The 23,273-nt window shown below is 36.9% G+C and overlaps 1 protein-coding gene and 1 long non-coding RNA gene across 2 annotated transcripts; both read left to right on the forward strand.

Moving 5' to 3' along the window:
* The first annotated feature begins 6,715 nt into the window (after window positions 1-6,715).
* On the forward strand, window positions 6,716-9,376 carry LOC121242813. Its single transcript, XR_005935984.1, has 3 exons — window positions 6,716-6,844; window positions 8,060-8,062; window positions 9,213-9,376. It is a non-coding gene; the product is annotated as an uncharacterized LOC121242813 (long non-coding RNA).
* Window positions 9,377-20,277: 10,901 nt separating this feature from the next.
* LOC121242814 (putative receptor protein kinase ZmPK1) lies at window positions 20,278-23,045 on the forward strand. The gene has a single exon (XM_041140763.1). It carries the CDS (start codon window positions 20,404-20,406, stop codon window positions 22,795-22,797), a length of 2,394 nt encoding a protein of 797 aa, XP_040996697.1. The 5' UTR covers window positions 20,278-20,403; the 3' UTR covers window positions 22,798-23,045.
* The last annotated feature ends 228 nt before the right edge of the window (window positions 23,046-23,273 follow it).

Here is a 23,273-nt window from a genome sequence, read left to right on the forward strand (position 1 = left end):
GGTAAGTGGGGTTCCTATGCTAGACTTTGCATAAAATAAAATGAACTGAGATCCTTTTTGAAAAATGTGCATGTTTTGTTATGAAAAGAAATCTGAAAACAACCTCAGATATTTGTTCTGCATTACTCATGAGATTTCATTTAAGAAGAAAGTATTTTCTGTCATGACTAGTGTAGACATGAGCTTATTTTTTACATTCTGTTTCTGAACTTTGAAAAGAGAGCGAATATACAAATTTGTGCATAAATATTGTAAATATGCCTTGGATCTATTTTGATTACGAAGATAATATGATTTTGTTCAGTACTCTGTTTGGATAAGATGTGACCTCTGAAAATATTTGGCACGACTCTTTGATTCTGAATTTAATTATGTTTCCGTTCTGTTTAGTACGGCCCTGCCACGGGTTATAATAGTGGATACGGCCCAACCATAAGTAATTATAGTAGATACGGCCCAACCACGGGTTATAATAGTGGATACGGCCCAACCACGGGTAATAATAGTGGATACAGCCCAACCACGGGTTATAATAGTGAATAAGGCCCTGTCACGGGTTATAGTAGTGGTCTCTGTTTTGAGTGCACATCTTGGTGACAGAGTGATTTATGTTCTGCTTGGTTATCAGCAGATTGCACAACCCTACCACGGGGGTTATACATGGCTTCTGTTCTGATATGATGTTCTGATAATGATGATGATTATTTATGCTATGCCAAAAGGATATTTTTGAATGAAATTATTTCTAAATCTTCGCTCTGATATTTTGATAACATGTTTTGCTTCCGCACTCTAAAAATGAAAATGTTTTGTTCTACATTCTGATTTCTGTAAATGCTCATGTTTACACACTAGTATATGTCCTCTGCTTACTGAGTTGTTGATAACTCACCCCTTATCTCCATATATTTTTCAGATAATTTTGATGGTTCAGCTGGAGAACAAGAGTAAGAAGTTTTAGCAAAATGTGATGATCGAAGTGGAATAAATGCCGGAGGGTACAAGTGCTTATTTGAGAGTCGTAGTTAGTAAACTGATTTTACTTTTCGAGTATTTTGAATTGATGAGTTAAGGATAATTTCGAGTTTTGGAGAGTTTTTAATTTATGTTATTGAGATTCTCTTTATTGTCCCCATGGAGGAACTTAGATATTTGGATTGATTAAATGGATTAACATTTTATGGGATTTTCTGAATTTTAAAGTTGTGTTATTTAAGTTGATTTTAGATATTAAGAGTTAACTCTTCGGACCTCCGGGAACAGGACGTTACAATTTTAGTGCCTAGCTAGTGTGAGAATGTTGAAGAACATTAAATTCGACAGCTCGACTTATAGCTAATGATACCACTGGTCATGTTCTTGGTTGCTAAAAGATGAGAGCATATTTTCTTCTTACTCATGTACTTGTTTATGGCTTAATTGTCTACTTTATTTAAGAGAGATAACATGGAAGTGCTTGATGAACCCTTATATGCACATTTCCTGCTTGTTACTGTCATTCATAGGCCCTACAGGGAGGAGCTACTCTCCAAAGTCCAAAGTGGTATGTTAGTGGAACACTTTAAATTTGTCTTTAGGCTGTTTTTCATGCATTTATCAACTATGTCCCATAGGACTTGTCAGATTTGGCTTCATTGAGAAGGTTGAATACAATAAGAGATATAAAAACTAGCATACACATGAAATGAAAAAAGAACTAAATTTGAGACTGGTGTAGATCAGGAATTAGTTACGCTACATCAGTCTAATTTTCTGAATTCAGATTGCTATCCTTTTACACGTCATATGACCAACCAAAACAATGAAAAAAAACTTTTAATTTTTAAGGTTGAGCAATTCTTTTGTAAAAAGTCAAATACAGGACAAGTTGAGGTCTAGAGAGGAGTATTTTTCCTGATAATTCTATCATCACAACTTTAGGCTGGACCATGTGATTTTCGAATTATTAGAATATCATGTTCCATGACTCTTCCCTTTATTCCTGTTGACTGCATTCTATTATTTCGGTGAGATCTGATTATTTTTGCATCTTAATTTCTTACATTTAGATCATCTTCTATTGTTTCCTATTTTTTAAAATTTCCAGTTATTTTAATAATATGTTTTATTCTGTTGCTCCTCTTCTCTTACATGAAATTAAAATTTAAGTTGTGTGATTGGACTAGGAATCAGACGGAAATAAGGCTGTCCAAGAGGTCATCTTTGGCCCAGGAAGAAAGAAGTATCGATTTTGTAAGGTAGGTAACAGTATTTTCCATGATTCAATGCATTATTTATCAAATTAATTAAAAGCATTTGCTATTTGATGAAGAAAGGAAAGCACTTTATAGTAAATGCTCTTCACACACAACTTCAGAATTCAGGATGCTTATGATGCTCCTATTTTCTTGCCCTTCGACCCTACTCTTCCATTAATCTAGCTGATCAGAATTGGACTAAAATGATCCTAAAAGTTCATCTGCATCAAAGTTTAGGGACTAACGCCTTTTGGTTTACTTAGTGGCTTTTCTTGAACGAGTTGCAATTGCTGTAAATTGCATTTGTGTAACTAAATTACAGACAAGCATCCATTGGATTTGGAGCACTAGTTCGGGCAAACATGAGAAGCGGTGGATTGACTAATGCTGCAGTGACATCCTTATTGCTGGAATCTATTAGAATTCCCGAATAGGGTTACATTAATTTATTGACATTCTCATTATTTTTATTCTGCCATTGTATTTTGTGCTTAATTTCTTTATAGGTTTGTGCTTAATTTACGTCTCAATTCCTTTACATAGCTAGCCTTATGGATTTCAAATGAACTTGCAGATAGAAAGTGGTGATCTTATTGCATATGGCCTGATACCCAAGTTATTAAGGACTAACATGTTTTGTTATCATGATTTATAATCTTAGGATAATGCCTTCTTATCTATAACTTCTTGTTCCTAACTGATGCATTTTATGATCTATAACTGCCAGATTGATGTTTGTATGTAGGGGTGCACATTGAAAATATCATATATACTTGTATAAGGAGACGGTTGCAGTGATATTGAATATTGTGTACTGACATTTTCTTGTCTAACTGTCATGTTGGTACTAGGCTGAGGTAAATATCTAAATTGCTCAACCTTTTCTGCACATAAATACAAGATTATGTAAATTTACAGTTCAATTTTATCGCTCAATTTTACTATTCTTTAGATAACTTGACTTTCGAGGGGGGGGGGGGGGGGGGGGGAATACAAACCTCTCTCGCGCTCTCTCCAAACCTCCAATTAAAACAACTCCAGACTCAGATTTAGCGAAAGGGGGTGGGAGCTTCGGCTCCTCCCCCTCATCTCTTCTCCTCCGATCCTTTTTCTTCCTGTCGTTTGTTGGTTTTTTGGTTAGTTTTTGTGTTTTTCAGGCCGAATAAAGGAGGTTTTTCGTTCGGGTCTCTCCGTCCGTCTCCTGTCAACACACACCCCTCCGGGACGATGCCCAGCCGCCGATCTTCAAGACCACCGAATCCGGCATCCATCGGAGTGGAGCGTAGCCCGCACGCGCGAGAGTAAGTTTCTGGATCGCGTCTGCGTGTGTCCATCACGCGCCACCTGGGAGCGTTTTTTCCGACGCCACGCTCGGCTTCTCTGGACTCCTCGACTCCGGGACTTGCAAGATTGACTGCTGACTTTCCTCCCAGAGTGACCAGTGAGATGCACGCGCCACTGCCGACTTTATGTGCACTGTTCACTCAGTTTGTTGTCCAATTTTTGTTTTTCTATTTTTGTCGTTCAGTTTGTTTGTTTTTTACCCGAGTGTGATGTTGAGCTTTGGATCGGATGCAATCCGGAGCAAGAGCTGTCCGAGAGAGGCGGACGATGTTACGGCCGGTGGTCGTAAGACCAGTGCTAGTGCGTAGGTGCTGCCTACGCAATGGAGGCTGTGTGTTCGTGCGTGAAGCTGGGTGCTCGTGTCGTCGAGATTCGACTTGCCGATGCTTGTGGTAGGTGTGACGTCCGGGTTCACGCCATTGCTTGTGGATCTGTAGTTTGGCTATGTGTTTTTATTTGTAGTTTATTTGTTGTTATTTTAGTTAGTATTATAATAGAAATAGGCTTTTGGATTTAATATCTATAGCAGTATACCGTACTCTTCCTCCTTGCGAGGACAAAGGGGGTCGTGTAGTTCTGTTCTTACAGATTGCTTTCTCTATTTGGAGAGAGTTCTTAGAAGTTAAGACAATGTCCGCCACAAAGGAATTTATGTGTGGGGAAGCCCCAGAGCTGATGCGTAGTTCGACTTGTAGTCTGGATTTTCCATGTATAAGTCACATTTGTAACTTCGTTTTATTAATGAAACGAGTCTGTTTCCATGAAAAAAAAAATACAAGATTGTGTACTGGCATTTTCTTTGTCTAACTGTCATGTTGCTATACAGGTACAACAAAGTGCAGATTTCATTTTAAATTGGGTAGCAATATGGGAAACAATTGACATTGAATCCAATTTGGAGCAAACTGGTAGGCAGATGGCAGAATGTGTAAAGGTAAGTATTTACCTGTAGTTTGTGTATTATTATGACTGTGATATCTATAGGGGAATATATTAGATTTTGATGAATTACATGGATATGGCTGTATGCATGCATTCATTCATATTCTAATAATATAACCTTAGATGTAAAAGAAATTTATCATGTCCAGATACTATGGCGCATGGTTTTAAACATGTTAGGGTAGTTGGTTGTTGTCATATTAAAAAAGTACACATGGAAAACAGGGAATATTATGGCAAGTGATATTTGCCATAATATTCGATGGAAAAGGCTATAGATATTTGCAACGATTCCGTCATTGATAGAAATGTATAATTGTGGCAAATAATATTTGTCGCAAAACGTCTTTATGGTTTCCATAAGCTCTTAGCGTCAAAATACATATTTGTTGGAAATGGTTTATTTCCGGCAATTTTTTTCTCAACGATTTCCTATGGCTAAGCAATACACATTTACGGTGAATTTTTAACTATTTGCGACTAACTTAATCGCCGGAAATAATGAACTATTTACGACGATTTTTGGCTATTGCTAAAGTTGATCAGAGTTGAAGGCTTAATTTCTTTGAAAATGCAACGAATTAAAAATCGCCTCAATTGATCAAATGTAGCATTTATTGGGGGTATTTGCGACAATTTTGAGTGCTGGAAAATGTCTGATTTCTTTTAGTGTCGTACTCCCTACACTTATTTGTCATAACTTTTCCTTGAGAAATAGATTTACATATTTATAATCCATATTTAAATGTATGGCTCCACTCGTGACTCACCGCTCAAATATTTAAATACGATGTTGCCAACGTGACGTTCCTAGCTACCAACTTTATGCCGTGAAATCTGTGAATCAACAAAACAGTTTTAAATATGTTCACATTTCACGTTCAGACAAAGCTTAATAAACAGTTAGAATTTACTCCAGCTTATAGACTTCGTGTCACTAAAGGATTCGGATGAGGTGGGGGAGATATTAGAGGACATGATCTTGGTGCTGGGGGACAGCTACCAGGTTGGGCATGTCCGTGCGAGAGAAAGAAGCAAAGGATGAACAGTTCTGAAACAAGTGACAGCAGCATCTTGGTGTGTGAGTGTAGAAAGAAGAGAGGAGGACATTTGGGAGCAATAATGGTACTTGTCTCTTTATCGAATTAACAGTAATTTATATTCACATAAATAGTCATTAGGCCGATTTGGGAGGATCTTAGCAGATAAAAGGTAAATTATAAAGTTTTGGGGTCTGCTCAAAAAATGAAAAGATTAAAACTTGAATTGGAAATGTAGAACTTAGTGTAGGAAGAATTGAGGGTTCTTTTCCTTTTCTGGTATTTGGATCCATAACATTTACTAGACTACTACATCTCTGACAATGTATTTTCCAATTTTGGTTTTCCGACCATTCACATTTTAAGGAAATAAAGATAACAATTCAAGATAATACAAAAAAAAAAAAAAAAAAAGGAAATTATCTGTGGTCAGTTATTTGCTGTGAAAATGATTATTTTATACTAAATTCAATTTATTCTTACCTCAAATAGTCATTCTCACTACAAATAACTCGTTACCAATAATAAATTTTCTTTTAGTAAACAATATCTGATCATGAACCTAATGGAGCAGGTGGAACATTACCAAATCAATTCATGGCATGCAATGAGGGGTTCATATTTTATTACCGTTCTTGTCTATATTGATGATATTCTCATAGCTAGTAATGATATGCAAGTTGTTGAGTCTTTAAAGTCCTTACTTTATGAGAAGTTTATGCTTAAGGACCTTGGCAAACTCAAATATTTTCTTGGTTTGGAGGTGGCACGATCTCCTGCTGGTATTTAATTGTGTCAGAGAAAATATTCATTGGAAATTCTTCAAGCTGCTAGTCTCCTTACTTCTAAATCTGTTACTTTTCCTATGGAGCAAAATATTAAGTTGAGTAAGGATATGGGAGATTTGTTGTCTGACCCTACAGTTTATAGAAGGTTTGTAGGGCGCCTTATTACCTCACAATAACTCGGCCAAATTTGTGTTATTCTGTCAATAGACTTAGCCAATATATGGCTCAGCCTAGACAGCCTCATTTACAAGTTGCCTACAGAATTTTACAATATATCAAAGGCACTCCTTGCCATGGACTTTTCTTTCCAGCTGACAATACATTGTCTCTTAAAGCCTTTGCTAATTCTGGACTTCTTGTCCTGACAGTAGGAGATCTACAAGTGGTTATTGTGTTTTTCTTGGGAATCATTTGGTTTCATGGAAGACCAAGAAACAGACAACTATTTCTAGATCTTCTGCCGAGGCTAAGTATCGATCAATGGCCTCTACTTGTGACTCCCCGACTCCCAGGTACAAAAAAACACAGAAATCGTGACGTCAGGATGATGACATCTCTGTCACGTATCCCAACAAAAGTGCCAAGTGTGTGTACATGCAACAATGTACAGTAAACAACGCAGCGGATAATATAAATAAGTCTACTAAGTACCAGAATTTTAAATACAAATATTCAAAACAAATCATCATTAAAAGTTATACAGTCATCCCAAAATATATTACAAAACAAATACATAAATAATTGATAAAGCGAATCTCGATAAACAGGAGTAATACCAGATCACTCCACCAACGGAGCCAAGCTTAAGGCTCGTCGTCCACATCTGCATCAAAATCTGCGATACCATAAAATGGTACCACAGGTAAGTACAAACCAAACAACTCTCGGGATAAAAACATATTAATGCAACCAACATGCATTCATATAACAAAATACACTTAGCCATAAAATACCATTTTTCCCAGAAAAATGATTCACACAAAACAAACCATTTATCGAAAACTGTAGGCGGGAATCGCAGGCGGGACTCTACCACAGTCCTTGCTTACCCCCATCCCTACAGCGTGCACCGTAGGCGGGACACAACCACCATCCCTACCGCGTGCACCGTAGGCGGGAATCACAAGCGGGACTCTACCACCATCCCTACAGTTCCTTTCCACACAATGAATACTTATCACACACAATGAATACTTATCAGAGCATTGTAGGCGGGAATCACAGGCGGGATTATACCACCATCCCTGCTTACCACCATCCCTACCGCATGCACCTTAGGCAGGAATCACAGGCGGGACACAACCACCATCCCTGCTTACCACCATCCCTACCGCGTGCACCGTAGGCGGGAATTGCAGGCGGGACTCTACCACCATCCCTGCTTACCACCATCCCTACAGTCTCTTTTCCTTTTTCTCAATCTAGTCATTTCGAACGCACTCAGAATCATTTCACATGAAAATTCAATTTTCAGACAAACACATGAAAACCCAGTTTTCAATAAACACATGAACATGAATGTATATACACAAAAACCCAGTTTCATTTACAAACATGATCATGCATGTAATATGCCATGTACATGAACAACACATACCAACAACCAACAATGCAAACCAAATACACAACAACTCCGTCCACAATCCATCCGACCTCTGAACTCCTCGGACTCAGTCCGGCATGTCCAACCAGATCACAATAATATGAGTTAGTGCAAAAATATATTTAAATCACGAAAGTTCTTTGGAAAAATACTTACAGCGCTATATTATAATTTCTAAAGGATCACGGAGCTGTAAGAAGTGGCAACACAGCTGCAGAACAATGCAAAATGCATTGTGGCCGTGGGTCTCAAATACTCATTTTTTAATGGAGACAAACTAAGATCCAAAATTGATAGGGTAGGACTTAGAGAGGTCGGTCAAGCTAGTGGTGGTAGTGGTTTGCCATGGGTGGCGGCGCAAAGGGTGGTTGAAGACCAAAAATACCCAAATCGGAAATGGGGTTGGATGTGCTTCACCGGTGACGGATCAGAGCTGTGGTTGGGTCCATTGGCTTGCTATGAGGTTGAGAATGAAGTGGTGAAGAGTTGGTGGCTGGAGGTGGCACGACGGCGGCGCTGGAGCTCAAGATGCATTGCGACTTTGAAGAGTTCATGGTGGCTAATGGCGGCACGAGAGAGGCTGAAACTGGAGGGGGGTGGTCGCTGGAGGGAGGGGAAGAAGGTGGGCTGGGCGGTGGCGGCCACAACAGCGAGGCGGCGGCGCGCAAGCACCAAAAGCCGTGCGGCTTGAAGCTACGCGTGGGGGTGTTTCGTGGCATCGGAGGGGCTGAAAACACGGGGGTGGGGTCCCCGGTGGGTGGGGAAGGAGGTGGGAGGGGCAATGATGGGAAAGGCCGGTGCACATGGAGGAGAAAAACGGACGAGAAGAGGAAGAAGGATGTCGCGCGCGGGAAGAGAAGCAGGGGAGAAATAAGGAGAAAAAGAAAGAAGGGAAAGAAAGAGGAGAAAAAAAAAAGTGAGGGAAAGAAATGAGGTCTAATCCTCACATCTTGGGTCACAAAATGATCCAACGAAAATTATTTCAAAACAACAAGTCAATTAAAATAATTTAAACGTAATGATATAACGAAAATAAAATAATTTAATCCAATAATAAATTAATTTTAAATAAAAAAAATTTTAAATGCATCACAATAATAAATATTAAGAAAACATAACAAATTAATTTTCACAATTTAAAGATTATAAAATAAACCATTTAAAAATATCCGACAATTTTAAAGAGAATAAATTTTTGAATTAATAAAAATAATCATTCAATAAAAATACACTAAAATATGGGATGTTACACTACTAGTGATATCATTTGGTTTCTGATCTTATTATCTGATTTTGGTGTTTCACAATCTCATAGTGCTCAACTTTTTTGTGATAGTCAGGCTGCCTTACATATTGCTGTTAATCCAGTTTTCCATGAAAGAACGAAGCATATTGAGTTGGACTCCCATTTTATTCGGGAAAAAATACTAGCTGGTGTCATGAAGACCTTCCATTTGTCTTCGAGTCATCAACTTGCTAATGTGTTAACCAAATCTCTTAGTTATCACCAATTTCATCATTTAGTTTTCAAGATGGGAATACATTCTATACACTCTCCATCTTGAAGGGGGTATCAGGACATAATTGTCATTTTATGTATAAGGACAGAATTGTAATTTCGTTTATTTTTTACTTCTGTAATATAGCACACTTGCCGTATAGCATTTTTCTTTCCTTTATTTCAGCTTGTATAAATAGGTTACTGTACATGGATTTTAATAATTAATTCATTTTTCACACGACTTTTTCTCCAGAAGCCTCGCTTTTTCTCGTCTTCTTGCTCTACTAGGGATTCTGTTATCTGATTATTTTCTACACTTTACAATGCCATTTTGAACACAGAACAAAAGTCATAGGCATAGACACAAACCTTATATCAAACACAAACCACACAAAGAGAAATAATCACAAAATGCTAATAATTTAGGAATCCATCAAATGCAGAGAACAAAATTAACAAAAACCGAAAGGCACAAGAACCTAAACTAATATAGAGAAACAAAAACACCAATGGGAGGGAAGAAGGGCTTACCTGGTAAGAGGTATGGGTGCAATAATGTTTATGCCCAGACCTGGGAATAGAGGTGCATGGCTTGCATAGGTTAATATTGGTGGGTTTACTCCGTTTAGGCATCCCCAATTTATAAACCATTTTCCTCTAGAACAGAAAACCGGGGTCCCCTTAGCAAATTGCGAAAATCTAAACAAAACCACACGGAACTAGTAGGTCTTGGCAGAGGGCAGAGCATCCATGGGACAATGCATGGCCAAATATGCACTGCTGTTTATAGATTGGAACTTTGCACAACAAATGGAAGGTAAAGGCAAAGATTGGCATGACAAAGGGCAAGTTTTGGGCAGTTCACATTGCAAAGTACGGAAATGGTGTAGGTGCATGTGACCTCGTCGCCAATGGAAACTAATTGGACTTTATCTGGAACCCCAGTCTACAAAGGGGGTGCTTCCCAGCACACGGGGTGGGTTTACCTCTCACACTACAAAGGGAGGAAGTTTGAGATGGTTTGCTTTTCGGTGGGTTTTACACAGGGATGTGAATCAGGGTGGGTTTTCATTTTGGGGTTGAAACTCAAGCCTCAGTCACCAACCCCGCCATGCTCCTCCCTGCTGATACCACTACAATGGGCTCCTCCTCCTCTCGATCTCTGTCTTTCCATACACACCAACTTGTCCTCGCACTCTTTTCCTTTGACCCTCTCTGTCACCACTACTTGTTGTCTCCATCTCCTTGAAGCTTTTTGGCAACCCGCCGCTGCCATGAAGTCCAGCCACAAGCCACCATAGGCTCCCCTCCATCCTTATAAACCAGCCCCATTGTTACAACAAGCCTCAGACTCTTACGCAGCCGCTGTTCGCCACACCTTAAATAGAGCAAGCCACATGCTTCCCTCGCTGCTCAGCCCCTTACTTTGTAGCAAAAATTCTATCTTGTTATCTCAATGAGTATTATGTTTATGTAGTTGGTATGGATGTTGTTGGTGTTATGATAGAATTAGAAGAAGTGGGGTGTAGTTTGTGATGTGGTTGTATGCTATGCGAAGTGATGGGATTAAATGTGTAGTTTGTGTTGTGGTTATATGTTGTATGAAATGATGTGGATTCATATGCAGTTTGTGACGTGACTGTGTTAGTTTGTTGTATTTTGAGTTATATGATATATGGATTGAGTATGAGTATGTGTATGGATTCCAAGAGATTTTCATATTGTGTTATGTGAACTTAGTGTATGGTGTTTACATGGAGCAACAAGCATGTTAGTAACTTTATAAATTAGATTCTGCATATGGAAGTATAAAGACGAATTTGTGAATTAGTTCTAAGTAGTCTTGTATCATGTATTGAAGCAACTACTAAAGTTTGGAAAATAATGTATATATGTTGATGATTGTAGTGTGGACAACCCTATTCAAGTAATGTATTCAGCATAACAAACTAAGAAGAAGTGACTTGTTCATTTTTTTTTTAATAATAACGGACCGCATTTCATTCATAATAGAGAACATACAACTATGACTTAAAAAAGTCAGTTACAAACGTTAAAAGCTCCCCAGCACACTTTCGTGGCTAACAATGTCTAGTCCAAACGGTAGATCTCTGAAGATCTAAGTCTAAGAGATCTATTGTGCACAGCTCTATCCCTGATAGAGTTAACAATAACCGGGTGACAAAACCCATACCCCGACTAAGTGGAGTAGGGTGCACCAACCCCATACACCGCCTAAGCAGAAAGGGGGGATCACACCGTTCGGACGGAGGTCCGAAGGGACAAATTTTTAGATTTTTACTTTTCTAAAAAGTAAATACATGACACGAAATAAAATGCAATAAAAAACACTGTGAAAGTCAGAAAAGAAAAGTGCTCCAATGAGGCTGTTGTGCCCACAGTACACACGCCGCTCTGGAAGGAGACCGACGGTCGATCTTGGAGACTCCAGACTCACAAACCCCATAGGCACAGCACGTGGCGTCGGTAGAGGGCCTCCCGGTGGTAGCCACTAGCCGAACGTCTCCTAGAGCTTTAGGCCGCGCGTGCGAGCGACTTGCCACTCCTATTGGCGTCGCATTTGGTGGTCTTGAAGATTGGAGGCTGGGCAACATCATGGAGGGACGTGTGTTGGTCTATGGTCACCGAAAATCCAGATCTGCGACTCTCCCTTATAAGCCTGAAAACACACAAAACAAAAAAAATGGAGCACTACACAGAGGAGAAGGAAATGGGGAGGAAGGGAGGGAGGGGGAAGGGAGCCGAAGCTCCCACCCCCTCGAGTCAGATCTATAGTGGAAAGGTTTGAGAGAGTTTTGGTTCGTGGGGAGCAGAGAGGGGGAGAGTTTCCTACCTCCAGTGACTTGTTCATTTGGATTACAATGGAGTGAGTGATATGCATTTTGACATATTTATATTATGTGCTATCTTGGTGTATTGTCATGTTATTTATGATGCCAATGGGCTGTTTAGTGAGTTGAAATTGATTCAATTTGAGGGTTGAACATAATTGTAGTTATTATGCATGTTGTATATGGATAAAGCTTGTAAAATAAATGAGTGCTTGAAATGCATTGTATATTGATATGATGTGATAAATATGGTAAGGTACATGTGTAAAATGATTGGTTGCATGTATTGGACAAATTTGTGTACTTTGAATGTATTATGCATGGATGGAGCTTGTACGAACAAGTTGAAACATAGATGGATTGTATATGGATCTGATTTGATAAATGAAATGAATGAAAGGAAAAGACAGGAAGAAATGATTGAAAGGAAAGGAAAAGAATGTTTTAATGTATGAAGCTATGTAATAGCTATGTCTGAATGAATAATGGTACCAATGCCAGATTGCAATGCCGGAAAGAAAAGAAAATATTTTCATAGAAATAAAAATGAAATGTTGATCTTTATAAAAAATGAAATGAAATGTCGTTATAAGAAAAATGTTATTTTTATGCAATGAAAGAAAAGAAAATATTTTCATAGAAATGAAATAATGTTTTATGAAAGTATGCTAAGGTAACAATATTTTTAAGTATACACATGTAATGACCTCCTTTGGCAACCTCTTTTTATGCACCTCAAGAATAGTTGTAAGCATTTGAAATGGATGTTATATGTAGTACATATTGTCTTTATATTTTATGTAATGAAGTAGTTTGATAAATGAAATGAATAAAAGGAAAAGATAGGAAGGAAGGAATGAAAGGAAATGAATGTTTTAATGTGTGAAGCGATGTAACAACTATGACTAAATGAATAATGGTACCAATGGACTGGGCAGATTGCGAGGCTTGATAAGTAGTGCTGGTAATGCACCCAGTGCTGCCCCCGATTGAAATGGATCCCCGCCGAGGGCAGAATCTGAGTCTGAAAGACCGTTAACCCCAACACACGGGGGCATAATAGTGTGTACCGATCAATGAAAAGTGATAAGAGTTAATTGGATGTATGAAATGATTTAGTTCTTTATGAAGAAATGTAAAAGATGTGGAAAATATTTTATGAGGAATGAAAACTCTTTTTAAAGAAAAACCTCACCTTGTAATGCTTTCAAAGGAAAGAAAATATTTTATGTAAAATATATAGAGAATGATAAATGCATAAATGAAAACCTATGTTAGTATATTTTCACAGTATGAAGTAATGTTTACTAAGTATTTGACCTATTTTGTTTTTTTGTATGCCCTACCTAGGAACGAAATGAGGACTAAGGAACAAGACGAACATGGCCAAAGGAAAAATGTGACAGAAGCCTAGGCAGGGTTTATTAAATATATGAACTCACATTTTGTAGAAGGACTGTATATTTTAGTTAAATGAATTTCGTTGCAAACTCTCTTTTAGATTTATAAAACAAGTTTTATACTTTAACCATAAAATCTTTGATATCTTATAGAGGAAAGTAAAAGTTTGAAAAAGTTCAACAATTCTCGTCTCATTTTTTTAAACTATTTGTTAAAAGCTTCACCACAACGAAGTGCGTTACACATTTAGATTATTAAAATAAGTTAGATGATCTTTTGGATCCTTATGGTCGGAAAATTCATTTCGAACCATTTTTCTTTATCTTTTATAGATGCTTCATTTACCAAATATTTAGATATACGACATGTACGTAACCAATGTCCTTTCATACCACACATATGATATTTATCTTCATATTTCTTTATAGGTTAATTCTGCAAACCTTTGTTTTCATCGTGCTTTGTCATAGTTTGATTTCATTTCTGGTGGTATGTAGAATTTCTTTATGAGAAAATTTGAATACACTCCCCTTGATTTCTATAGCTTTTTCTACTACATCCACATCCATTACCACTATTTCCTTTATTACGATGAAATGAGATTTGATTTGCCTAAGGGAATGGAATAGACCGGGTTGAACGAGACTGTTTATTTTTCATTAACTACTCTTTATTTTGTTCAGCCACTAGTAAACAAGATATTATTATAGAATACTAGTGAGCTTTCACATTCGATATTCTTTGCTGCAGGAGCACATTGGAGGCATGATTAATATGTTATTTATTTCATTTCGAACATATCCTTGTTAGTGGCTTTTTCTCTACACAATTTTAATTGTAAAATGTTTTTTTTTAGTGTAGAGTTTTATTCACTAATAATCTTGCAACTTCAGGTACATTCAATGTTAATGAGCTTTTGGGAGGATCACGCTTTTTCTGGTACACGTATATCTCATTTAAACTATTCTTTAGAATTAATAGATTTTCAATGGTGAGGGACGTAGTTTTTAGTTTTTTTATGCAGATGGTGGCGAAAGAGAATCATTGCTTTAGTGCAATCCTTCAAGGATGCTTCATTTCCTTCCTTAATAGTATTTCTAGGATTCATTGCATCAAGATGAATCTCAGCATCAGTGACCTATGAGAAATAATTGTTGCAAGAAACATTTGAGGGCAACAAATTTGAGTTTTGTAAGATTTGACATGATTTATAACAAATATATTCAGTATTGAATGCGAAGAAGTATTTAAAATCAAACTAATATATAAAAGATAAGAATATTCATCATATTGATATAATAATATTATACTCTATATAATATCACATAGATTATATCGAGATTATATAAAATAATTTATATCAAAATAAACAATTATCAATATTTATATAAGAGAAAGTTATAGTTCGGAAAATGTTATGTAAGTATCTTACCAAAGGGCAAAGGAACAAAATGATTGGTTAGAGTATCGTGCTGTAACACATGAAATTAAAAAGAAGTAACAAGATAACTGAAAGATTGCAATATAAGTTTAGCTCTTCAGGAGCTCAATATTATTTAGTTCTAATTTTTTTTGTTCTACAAATGATTCTCAATGCACCATTTCATAGGCATTGGAAGATAATGTATATGAAAAAGTGACATAAATTAATGATGTAAATTAATGAGATGCATTGATGAATTTAAGAATTGAAATAGTTGATACATTAATTGGCTAGAATTCTATGATGTTGAATCTAAATGATCATCCACCAAGTTTATGTATGCATTTACAGTACTATAACTTTTTTCACAACGTTTTAGGCTCGTTTGGATAGTGAGATGAGATGAGATAGTTTTGGATGAGTTAAGTAAAAAATATTGTTGAAATATTATTATTATTATTATTATATTATTATTATTGTTGTTGTTGTTGTTGTTGTTATTGTTGTTGTTGTTGTGTTTGAGATTTGAAAAAATTAAATTGCTTATTATATATTGTATGAAAATTTGATAAATATGTAATGATGAGATAAGTTGAGAATGATTCTGTATCCAAATAGAGCCTTATACAACCATATTTTTAATTGAGGATAATTCTATAAAATAATATTATTTTTATAAGTTATTTTTTAAATATATCTCTTGTTTAAAACGTAATTGTGTAAACATTTCTATGTGTATCATTTTCCTTATTTTTCAAATCTTGGGCCCCTATACCATAGCCACCACCTATTGCATAAATTAAACCACCTATAGTTTAATAATTTTATATTATTTTTTTTATATTTATTAAAACTATTTCTTGAAATGTACCCATTTTTTTTATAAATCAAAACTAGCCAAAATATTATGTTCACATTTCATGTTTACAAATCAAAATTTGATTCTGTATAATTTAGTGGAAGATTAAGTGTCCTCATTAGAAAGAGATGACATTTGATTTCAAGAATTAAGGAAGAAATTAGAACTGTTCATCCGGATTAGATTTTTTTCCGATTTGGTCTAGAACCGAGAAACCAGATTCTGGTTCTGGGTGCAAAACCCAGGTACACCAAGGTATCCCATTTTTTTAATTTGAATGTTTTGCATTGGATGCTGGATATATACAATTTTTGTGTAATTTCATGCCAATTGGTACAATTTCTCAATTGATGCCTTAGATCAGAGACTCAATCGTCAAAGTCAAAGTCAGCATGATAGTCAAAGTCCTTTTCGTCTGTCTGGCGGTTACCTAACCTTTTTTTTTTTTTTCCTCGTTTGCTTGTAAATATGGTTGTGTTTTTCTCGTCAGTACATGGCATTTTTTGGTTTTCATTCGGAAGCCTAATTTGTTTATTTGGGAAGAGCTAGTACTCGTGGTCAATGTTGGCATTTGATTTAGAACAATTTTATTTATCATCTCCACATATTATACATCACATTTTTTTTATTAAATACATAGTACGTATATAGATGATGAGTAAAATAATTCAATAAGTTTAAGAAGAATAAAATCAAGAACAAATTTTAAAAAATAAAAAAAGTGTAGTGTGTGATGTGTGGAGATGATGAGTAGCAAAACTCTTTGATTTAATTCTTTAAGAAGTAATTAGCCAGAGACTCTCTAGACTTATTTGTCATGACTTTTCCTTGAGAAATAGATAATTAACATATTCTAATCTAAGTTGAAACATTATCTGTAGACTGTACTACAAACAAAATAGTAGCTTTTAACACTTTAATGATCCTTAGTTGTCCACATTGATCAAGTTGATGAAATTTTTGTTGAGATTTGTCTGCTATTTTTATTTTTAACTTTTCAAATCTCAACATTTTTAACTTTTCTTATCAAGTTTTTATTTTTATTTTTTTATAGTTCTTTTATTCTTTCTTGTCAAGAATATAATGCAAGTAGTAAAATCTATCTCTTTCAATCAGCTTAAACTTTTTAAACAAGTGAAGATTTTACATACTATCAGAGCATATGTCCTGAATTTTAAATCCGCTTAGCCTTTTGAGAGAACGTGTGGTGAGTGGTGATTTTACACTTTTTACCTTAATACACATTTATAATCAAAATAGGAAAATAAATAATATACCACATTTATAATCAAAATAGGAAAATAACTAATATACCACATTTATAATCCACGATGTTATATATATAGGTCACATTTTCAACTAGAATCCTTCGACAACATAAGTCTCGACTAGGTCGCAAAACCCAAGTCGTGCGCCAGTGTTTCAAACCCAATTAGTATTGCACCTGATTCTTAACGTGCAATAAGAATCTAAAGGGGAACATGTTTTGGGAGGGGCTCCAAGGCTCCAACGTTTCAGACGCTCTTTTTGACAGACAGTGTGATATCCGTATTTATATGTATTTTGATTAAGTAAATTATTTCATTTATTAAGATTATGAGCTTTTATATTTTAAATTTTAGATGATTTATGTTATATTATTTTAAGATTTTTAATTGTTAATTCAATGTGTTTTCTTATTATTAATTTTTGTTCATTATGTAAATTGCTATGTATTTTAAATTAGTTTATTGTTAGATTTAATTATTTTATTTTCATTTAAGCACTACATTTAAATTATTTTTAATTAACTTGCTGTTTTGAAATTCTTTTCGTTAGATCATTTGTGTGACCCAAGATGTGAGGATTGAATCCCATTTATTTCCCTCCATTTTTCTTTTTCCTCTTTTTCTTTTCTTCATCTCTTTTCTCTCTCCTTCATTTTCTTTTTTCTCCTCTCTCTCTCCCGCGCGCGACGCCTTCTCTCTCTCTCCCCCGCGTCCGTGTCATTCTCCACCCTGCGCCGCCGTGTGCCGCTCGTGTCCATCACCGCCCCTACCGTTTGCTTCCCCTTCGGCCGGTGACCTCACCCTCTGATTCTCAGCCCCTCTCGCACCGCCGTTTGTCCCCATGCACGACGCAAAGCCGCGACACCTCTTGTGTTCGCGCGCCGCCGTCGCGCCTCCTCCGGCCACCATTTCTTCACCACTTCATCATCGACCTCATAGCAACCTGATGCACTCATCCTCAACCCCGATCTACCACCGGTGAAGCCCCACCATCAATATTTTCGTTTTGGGTATTTTAGTCTTCAACCGCCCTCTATGCCGCCACCCACGGCCAACCACTACCACCACTAGCTTCACCGACATCCCTAAGCCCTACCCTATCAATCTCGAGTCTTGATTCGTCCCCGTTCAAAAGTGAGTTTTTTAGACCCACGGCCACTGTGTATTTTGCACTGCTCTGTTGTTGTGTCGCCACTTCTAGCACCTCCGTGATCTTTCAAAAATTATATTATAGCACCGTAAGTATTTTTCCAAAGAACTTTCGTGATCTAAATATATTTTTTTGCACTAACTTAGTTTTTATGTGAATTGGTTTGGTTGTGCCGAACTGAGTCTGAGGAGTAAGGGGGTCAGTTGGATCGGTTGATAGAGTTGTTTGTGCGATTGGTTTATGCTGGGATTTGTTGGCTGTTTCGGGTTTAAATATTAGTGTTTTGGAATTTGGCGTTGGTTATGGTGGATATTAATAAATTTAGAAAGGGATGATATTTAGAGTTGAGAGAATTTTAAGTTTTTTTTTTTTTTAAGAATTAAAATAGGTACTTCAGGTGTAATATGAGATTTATCTGTTCACTGGAGATTTATTTAAGTTACATGAATTTTTATAGGTGACGAATGACAATTGTTCAGTATTGTTGTGGAGAGTTTCTGAATAAGCTAAGAGACCCAGGTAAGCGGGGTTCCTATGCTAGATTTGCATAAAAAGAAATGAACTGAGGTTGGTTTGTAAAAATGTACATGTTGTTTTAAAAATAAAAAGTAAAAAAAAAAAAAAAAAAAAGACAACCTCAGTATATGTTTTGCATTCACTCATGAGATACGTATGAAAGAGAAAAGAAATATTTTTGACATGAAATATGTAGACATGAGCAATATTTGACATGTTTCAGAAATGTGAAAAGAACTAATACGATATCTGTGAATTTTTGTACATGTGATATGAATATTTCGGAACTGTTATTGATCATGGGAAAATGATGTGAATATGTTTTGCACGTGTTTTGATATGATATGGATATGACAAACCTTTGGCATACTTATATGTTCTGAGTCTAATTCTGAATATGGTTCTGATATGATGATACTAGTTCACGTGATATGGTTGGTACCAACATGATATGATATGATATGAGTTCACCCACTTTGGAAACAAAGTGGTCTTTTACGTGTTCTTTCCTGTGTGCACACTCGGGACTCCAAGATTGAAAAATGAAAAGTTTCACAACATGATACTGCCTGGTTTGGCCATCGGGGATAACACAACCCTACCACGGGGGTTAAATATGGTATATGACATGATACGATACGATATGATATAATAAGATGAAGATGTGCAATTATGTTATACCAAAGTGGTTTTTGAGTATGAAAATGGTTTATGAGTATGAAAAGATTTAATAGTTGCTCTAATTTTTCTGATAACACGTTTTGAGATGTGCATATGAATATGAAATGTTTTATTTCTGCATACCAAACTTTCTAAAAAATTGCTCATGTTTACATACTAGTATATGTTCTCTGCTTACTGAGTTGTAGATAGCTCACCCCTTTATCTTCTTATATTTTCATATGACATTGATTGCCCTGCTGGGGGTAAGGATTAAAAATTGGAGCTTGTCTAGATATGGATAGAAAGTCGAGTTCCATTATTAGTAGAAGAGTATAACTTGAGTAATAGAAGTACTTTGAGTTGTTTGGTTCCATTGAGATTTAAAGATGTATCATTTTGTTTTCGTTGAGATTATTGAAAAATTGTGGATCCCTTGGTTTATGTTATTCTGTAATGATGATTTATGGAGTTTGTATTATGGTTATTTTTAAAAATATGAGATTGTGTACTATTTATAAAGTCTTTGAAAATTTAAATGCCTGAAAAAACAGATTTGTAAGTGAAAGATAGTAATTCTTTTACCTGGTACAAGGCGTTACAGACAGTCAACAGATTGCTTTCATCCACATAAATTATTTTCATTACACTTCTCCTAGAGAAAAGAGCCATTGACCTGCTTTTCGTTTCTCTTCATTTTTTCTCCAACTGACTAACATTCATTACTTCCCTCAGTTTTACATATATCCACATGCATACCACATCATATATTCGTTTCAAGCGAGTTTTTATAGCAATAGTTGCCAAGGTTTGCATACCATGGGTTCGCCAGCTCTGTTCCTTCTATTGTCTTTGTCATTTTCTCTCCCGTTCTCATCTTCAAGCTTGGATACCATTCATGAAGGCAAATCCCTCTCAATTGAGAAATCAGAAGACATTCTGATATCAGCTAATGGAGTTTTCTCTGCTGGCTTTTATTCAGTGGGTGATAATGCCTATTGCTATGCCATATGGTTCAATAAGCCATCCCGTGGCAAGAACCAGATTGTAATCTGGATGGCAAACCGTGATCAGCCAGTTAATGGAAGGAGCTCCAAGCTCTCTCTCCTCAAAAATGGAAATCTTATCTTAACCGACGCTGGAAAGTTCACAGTTTGGGCAACAAATACCCAGTCACACTCCTCAGTACACTTGACTCTCTACAACACCGGTAATCTTGTCCTGCAGAACATGGAAGGTGTTTCTTTATGGGAAAGCTTTGATTTCCCAACAGACACCCTTCTTCCCCAACAACTACTCACTAGAAACACAAGGCTCATCTCCTCCAGAAGCCAGACCAACTATTCCTCTGGTTTTTACAAGCTCTTTTTCGATAACGACAACCTCCTCCGCCTTCTTTATGACGGTCTTGAGGTTTCTAGCATATACTGGCCAGACCCGTGGCTCGTGAGCTGGGAAGCTGGAAGGTCCACGTACAACAATAGTCGGATCGCAGTGCTTGATACATTCGGGAACTTTAGTTCTTCTGATGATTTTACTTTCATGGCAGCAGACTATGGGTTGCAGCTTCATAGAAGACTGAAAATTGATTACGATGGTGATGTTCGATTGTACAGCTGGGACGAGGTGGGGGAGAAGTGGGTTGTGTCCTGGCAGGCCATTCAGAGACCTTGCATTATTTATGGTATTTGTGGGGCTAACAGTCTCTGCAGCTATATTGTTGGTTCTGATAGGAAATGCTCTTGCCTCCCAGGATTTAAGATGAAAAATGTCACGGATTGGTCTTACGGGTGCGAACCCGACTTTCATCTTTCTTGCAGTAGAAATGATTCTGGCTTTCTACTGTTACCCCGTGTTGAGTTCTTCGGTTATGATTATGGGTTCTTCCCTAATTACACGTTGGATCAATGTAAGAATTTATGTTTGCAAATGTGCAATTGCAAAGGGTTCCAATTCACCTTCTCCCAGGAAGGTGGTTCTTCAAACTGCTACCCCAAGACGTTGTTGCTGAATGGATATCGTTCCCCGAATTTTCATGGTGACCTCTATTTGAGATTGCCTAAACACAATATTTTCTCCTTCGCAAAGTTTGTACAAGATTTCACACTGGTTTGCTCAAGTAAAGATTATTATAAAAGTCGTGCAAATGGTATAGTGAAATTCATGCTCTGGTTTTCTTGTGGAGTAGGCGGATTTGAAATCATCTGTATCTTTTTGGTGTGGTGTCTATTGAGTAGAACCCATCAAGGTTCAGCAGCAGACAAGCAAGGCTATCTTTTTGCTGTCACTGGGTTCAGAAGATTTACCTATGCTGAGCTCAAGAAGGCAACAAAAGGTTTTAAAGAGGAGATTGGAAGAGGTGCAGGAGGAATAGTATACAAAGGGGTATTGCCTGATAATCGAGCTGTAGCAATCAAGCATCTCAACGAACCTAACCAAGGAGAAGGTGAATTTCTAGCAGAAGTAATCATCATTGGAAGGATTAACCACATGAATTTAATTGAGATGTGGGGGTATTGCGCAGAGGGAAAGCACAGGCTTTTGGTGTACGAGTACATGGAATATGGTTCTTTGGCCCAAAACCTCTCATCTCATGCACTTGACTGGAAGAAGAGGTTTGACATTGCCGTTGGTACAGCGAAAGGCCTAGCTTATCTGCATGAAGAGTGCTTAGAGTGGGTTTTACACTGTGATGTAAAGCCTCAGAACATACTCCTAGACTCTAACTATCAACCAAAGGTGGCAGATTTTGGGCTCTCTAAGCTGCAAAATAGAAATCTCGAGAATTCAAGCTTCTCAAGAATAAGAGGAACCCGAGGGTACATGGCTCCAGAGTGGGTTTTCAATCTTCCTATCACCTCCAAAGTGGATGTTTATAGCTACGGAATTGTTGTATTGGAGATGATGGCAGGAAAGGGACCAACAAGGGGTGTCCATGTTATAGAAAGTGGAGGGGAGGCAGAACCCAAAACATTGGTTACTTGGGTGAGGGAAAAAAGGAATGGAACGGCTACAATGGCTTCCTTGCTTGAAGAGATCGTTGACCTAGTACTAGAAAAAAATTATGACATGGGTAAGATGGAAACTCTAGTAGCAGTTGCTCTGCAGTGCGTAGAGGAAGAGAAAGATAGAAGACCCAGCATGAGCCAAGTAGTTGAGATGCTTTTAATCGAAGAAAATGACAGTCACAGTGATCACGGTGTTAATCTCTGATTGGAAATGGTACTAATTTTCATAAGAGATCGATGGTTGTTTTTGCAAATCCCTAGTCACGAATAAACCTTTTTTCTTGTAGTTGTGGAGCTATAGGTGTACTTGTAAGCCTGGTTGGCAATGTGTCATCGAACAAATTAGGGTCAAACTGGAGGCTATTGATCCTAATGGTTGTGCATGTGCATTAACTTCTCTTATCCTCTTTTTTTTTTTTTCGTTTTGAATGACTTGTATGTTTTGGGAAATTTACATGTATGTGGCAGGTGTCTTAACTTTGCATTATGAAGTGAATTATGGTTTTGTATATTTTTCTTTTATTAAGGAATTTTACTGCCCAAGAACACCCCCTCCAAAGTTCCTTCCAAGTCAACGGCCACCAAAAATATATATGAAAAGGGTATGAAGTGAAATTACCCAAATGTCCCTGTAGCGTAATACAAAGATCTATCAATTCACTCAACAAATTAGTTAGTCAT

The sequence above is a fragment of the Juglans microcarpa x Juglans regia genome, chromosome 8D (assembly GCF_004785595.1).
Source record: "Juglans microcarpa x Juglans regia isolate MS1-56 chromosome 8D, Jm3101_v1.0, whole genome shotgun sequence".
Lineage (NCBI taxonomy): Eukaryota > Viridiplantae > Streptophyta > Magnoliopsida > Fagales > Juglandaceae > Juglans > Juglans microcarpa x Juglans regia.

What these genes read in the sequence shown, in the direction of transcription:
- LOC121242814 (XM_041140763.1), top strand. Translation starts at nt 20,404, where the DNA reads ATGGGTTCGCCAGCTCTGTTCCTTCTATTGTCTTTGTCATTTTCTCTC.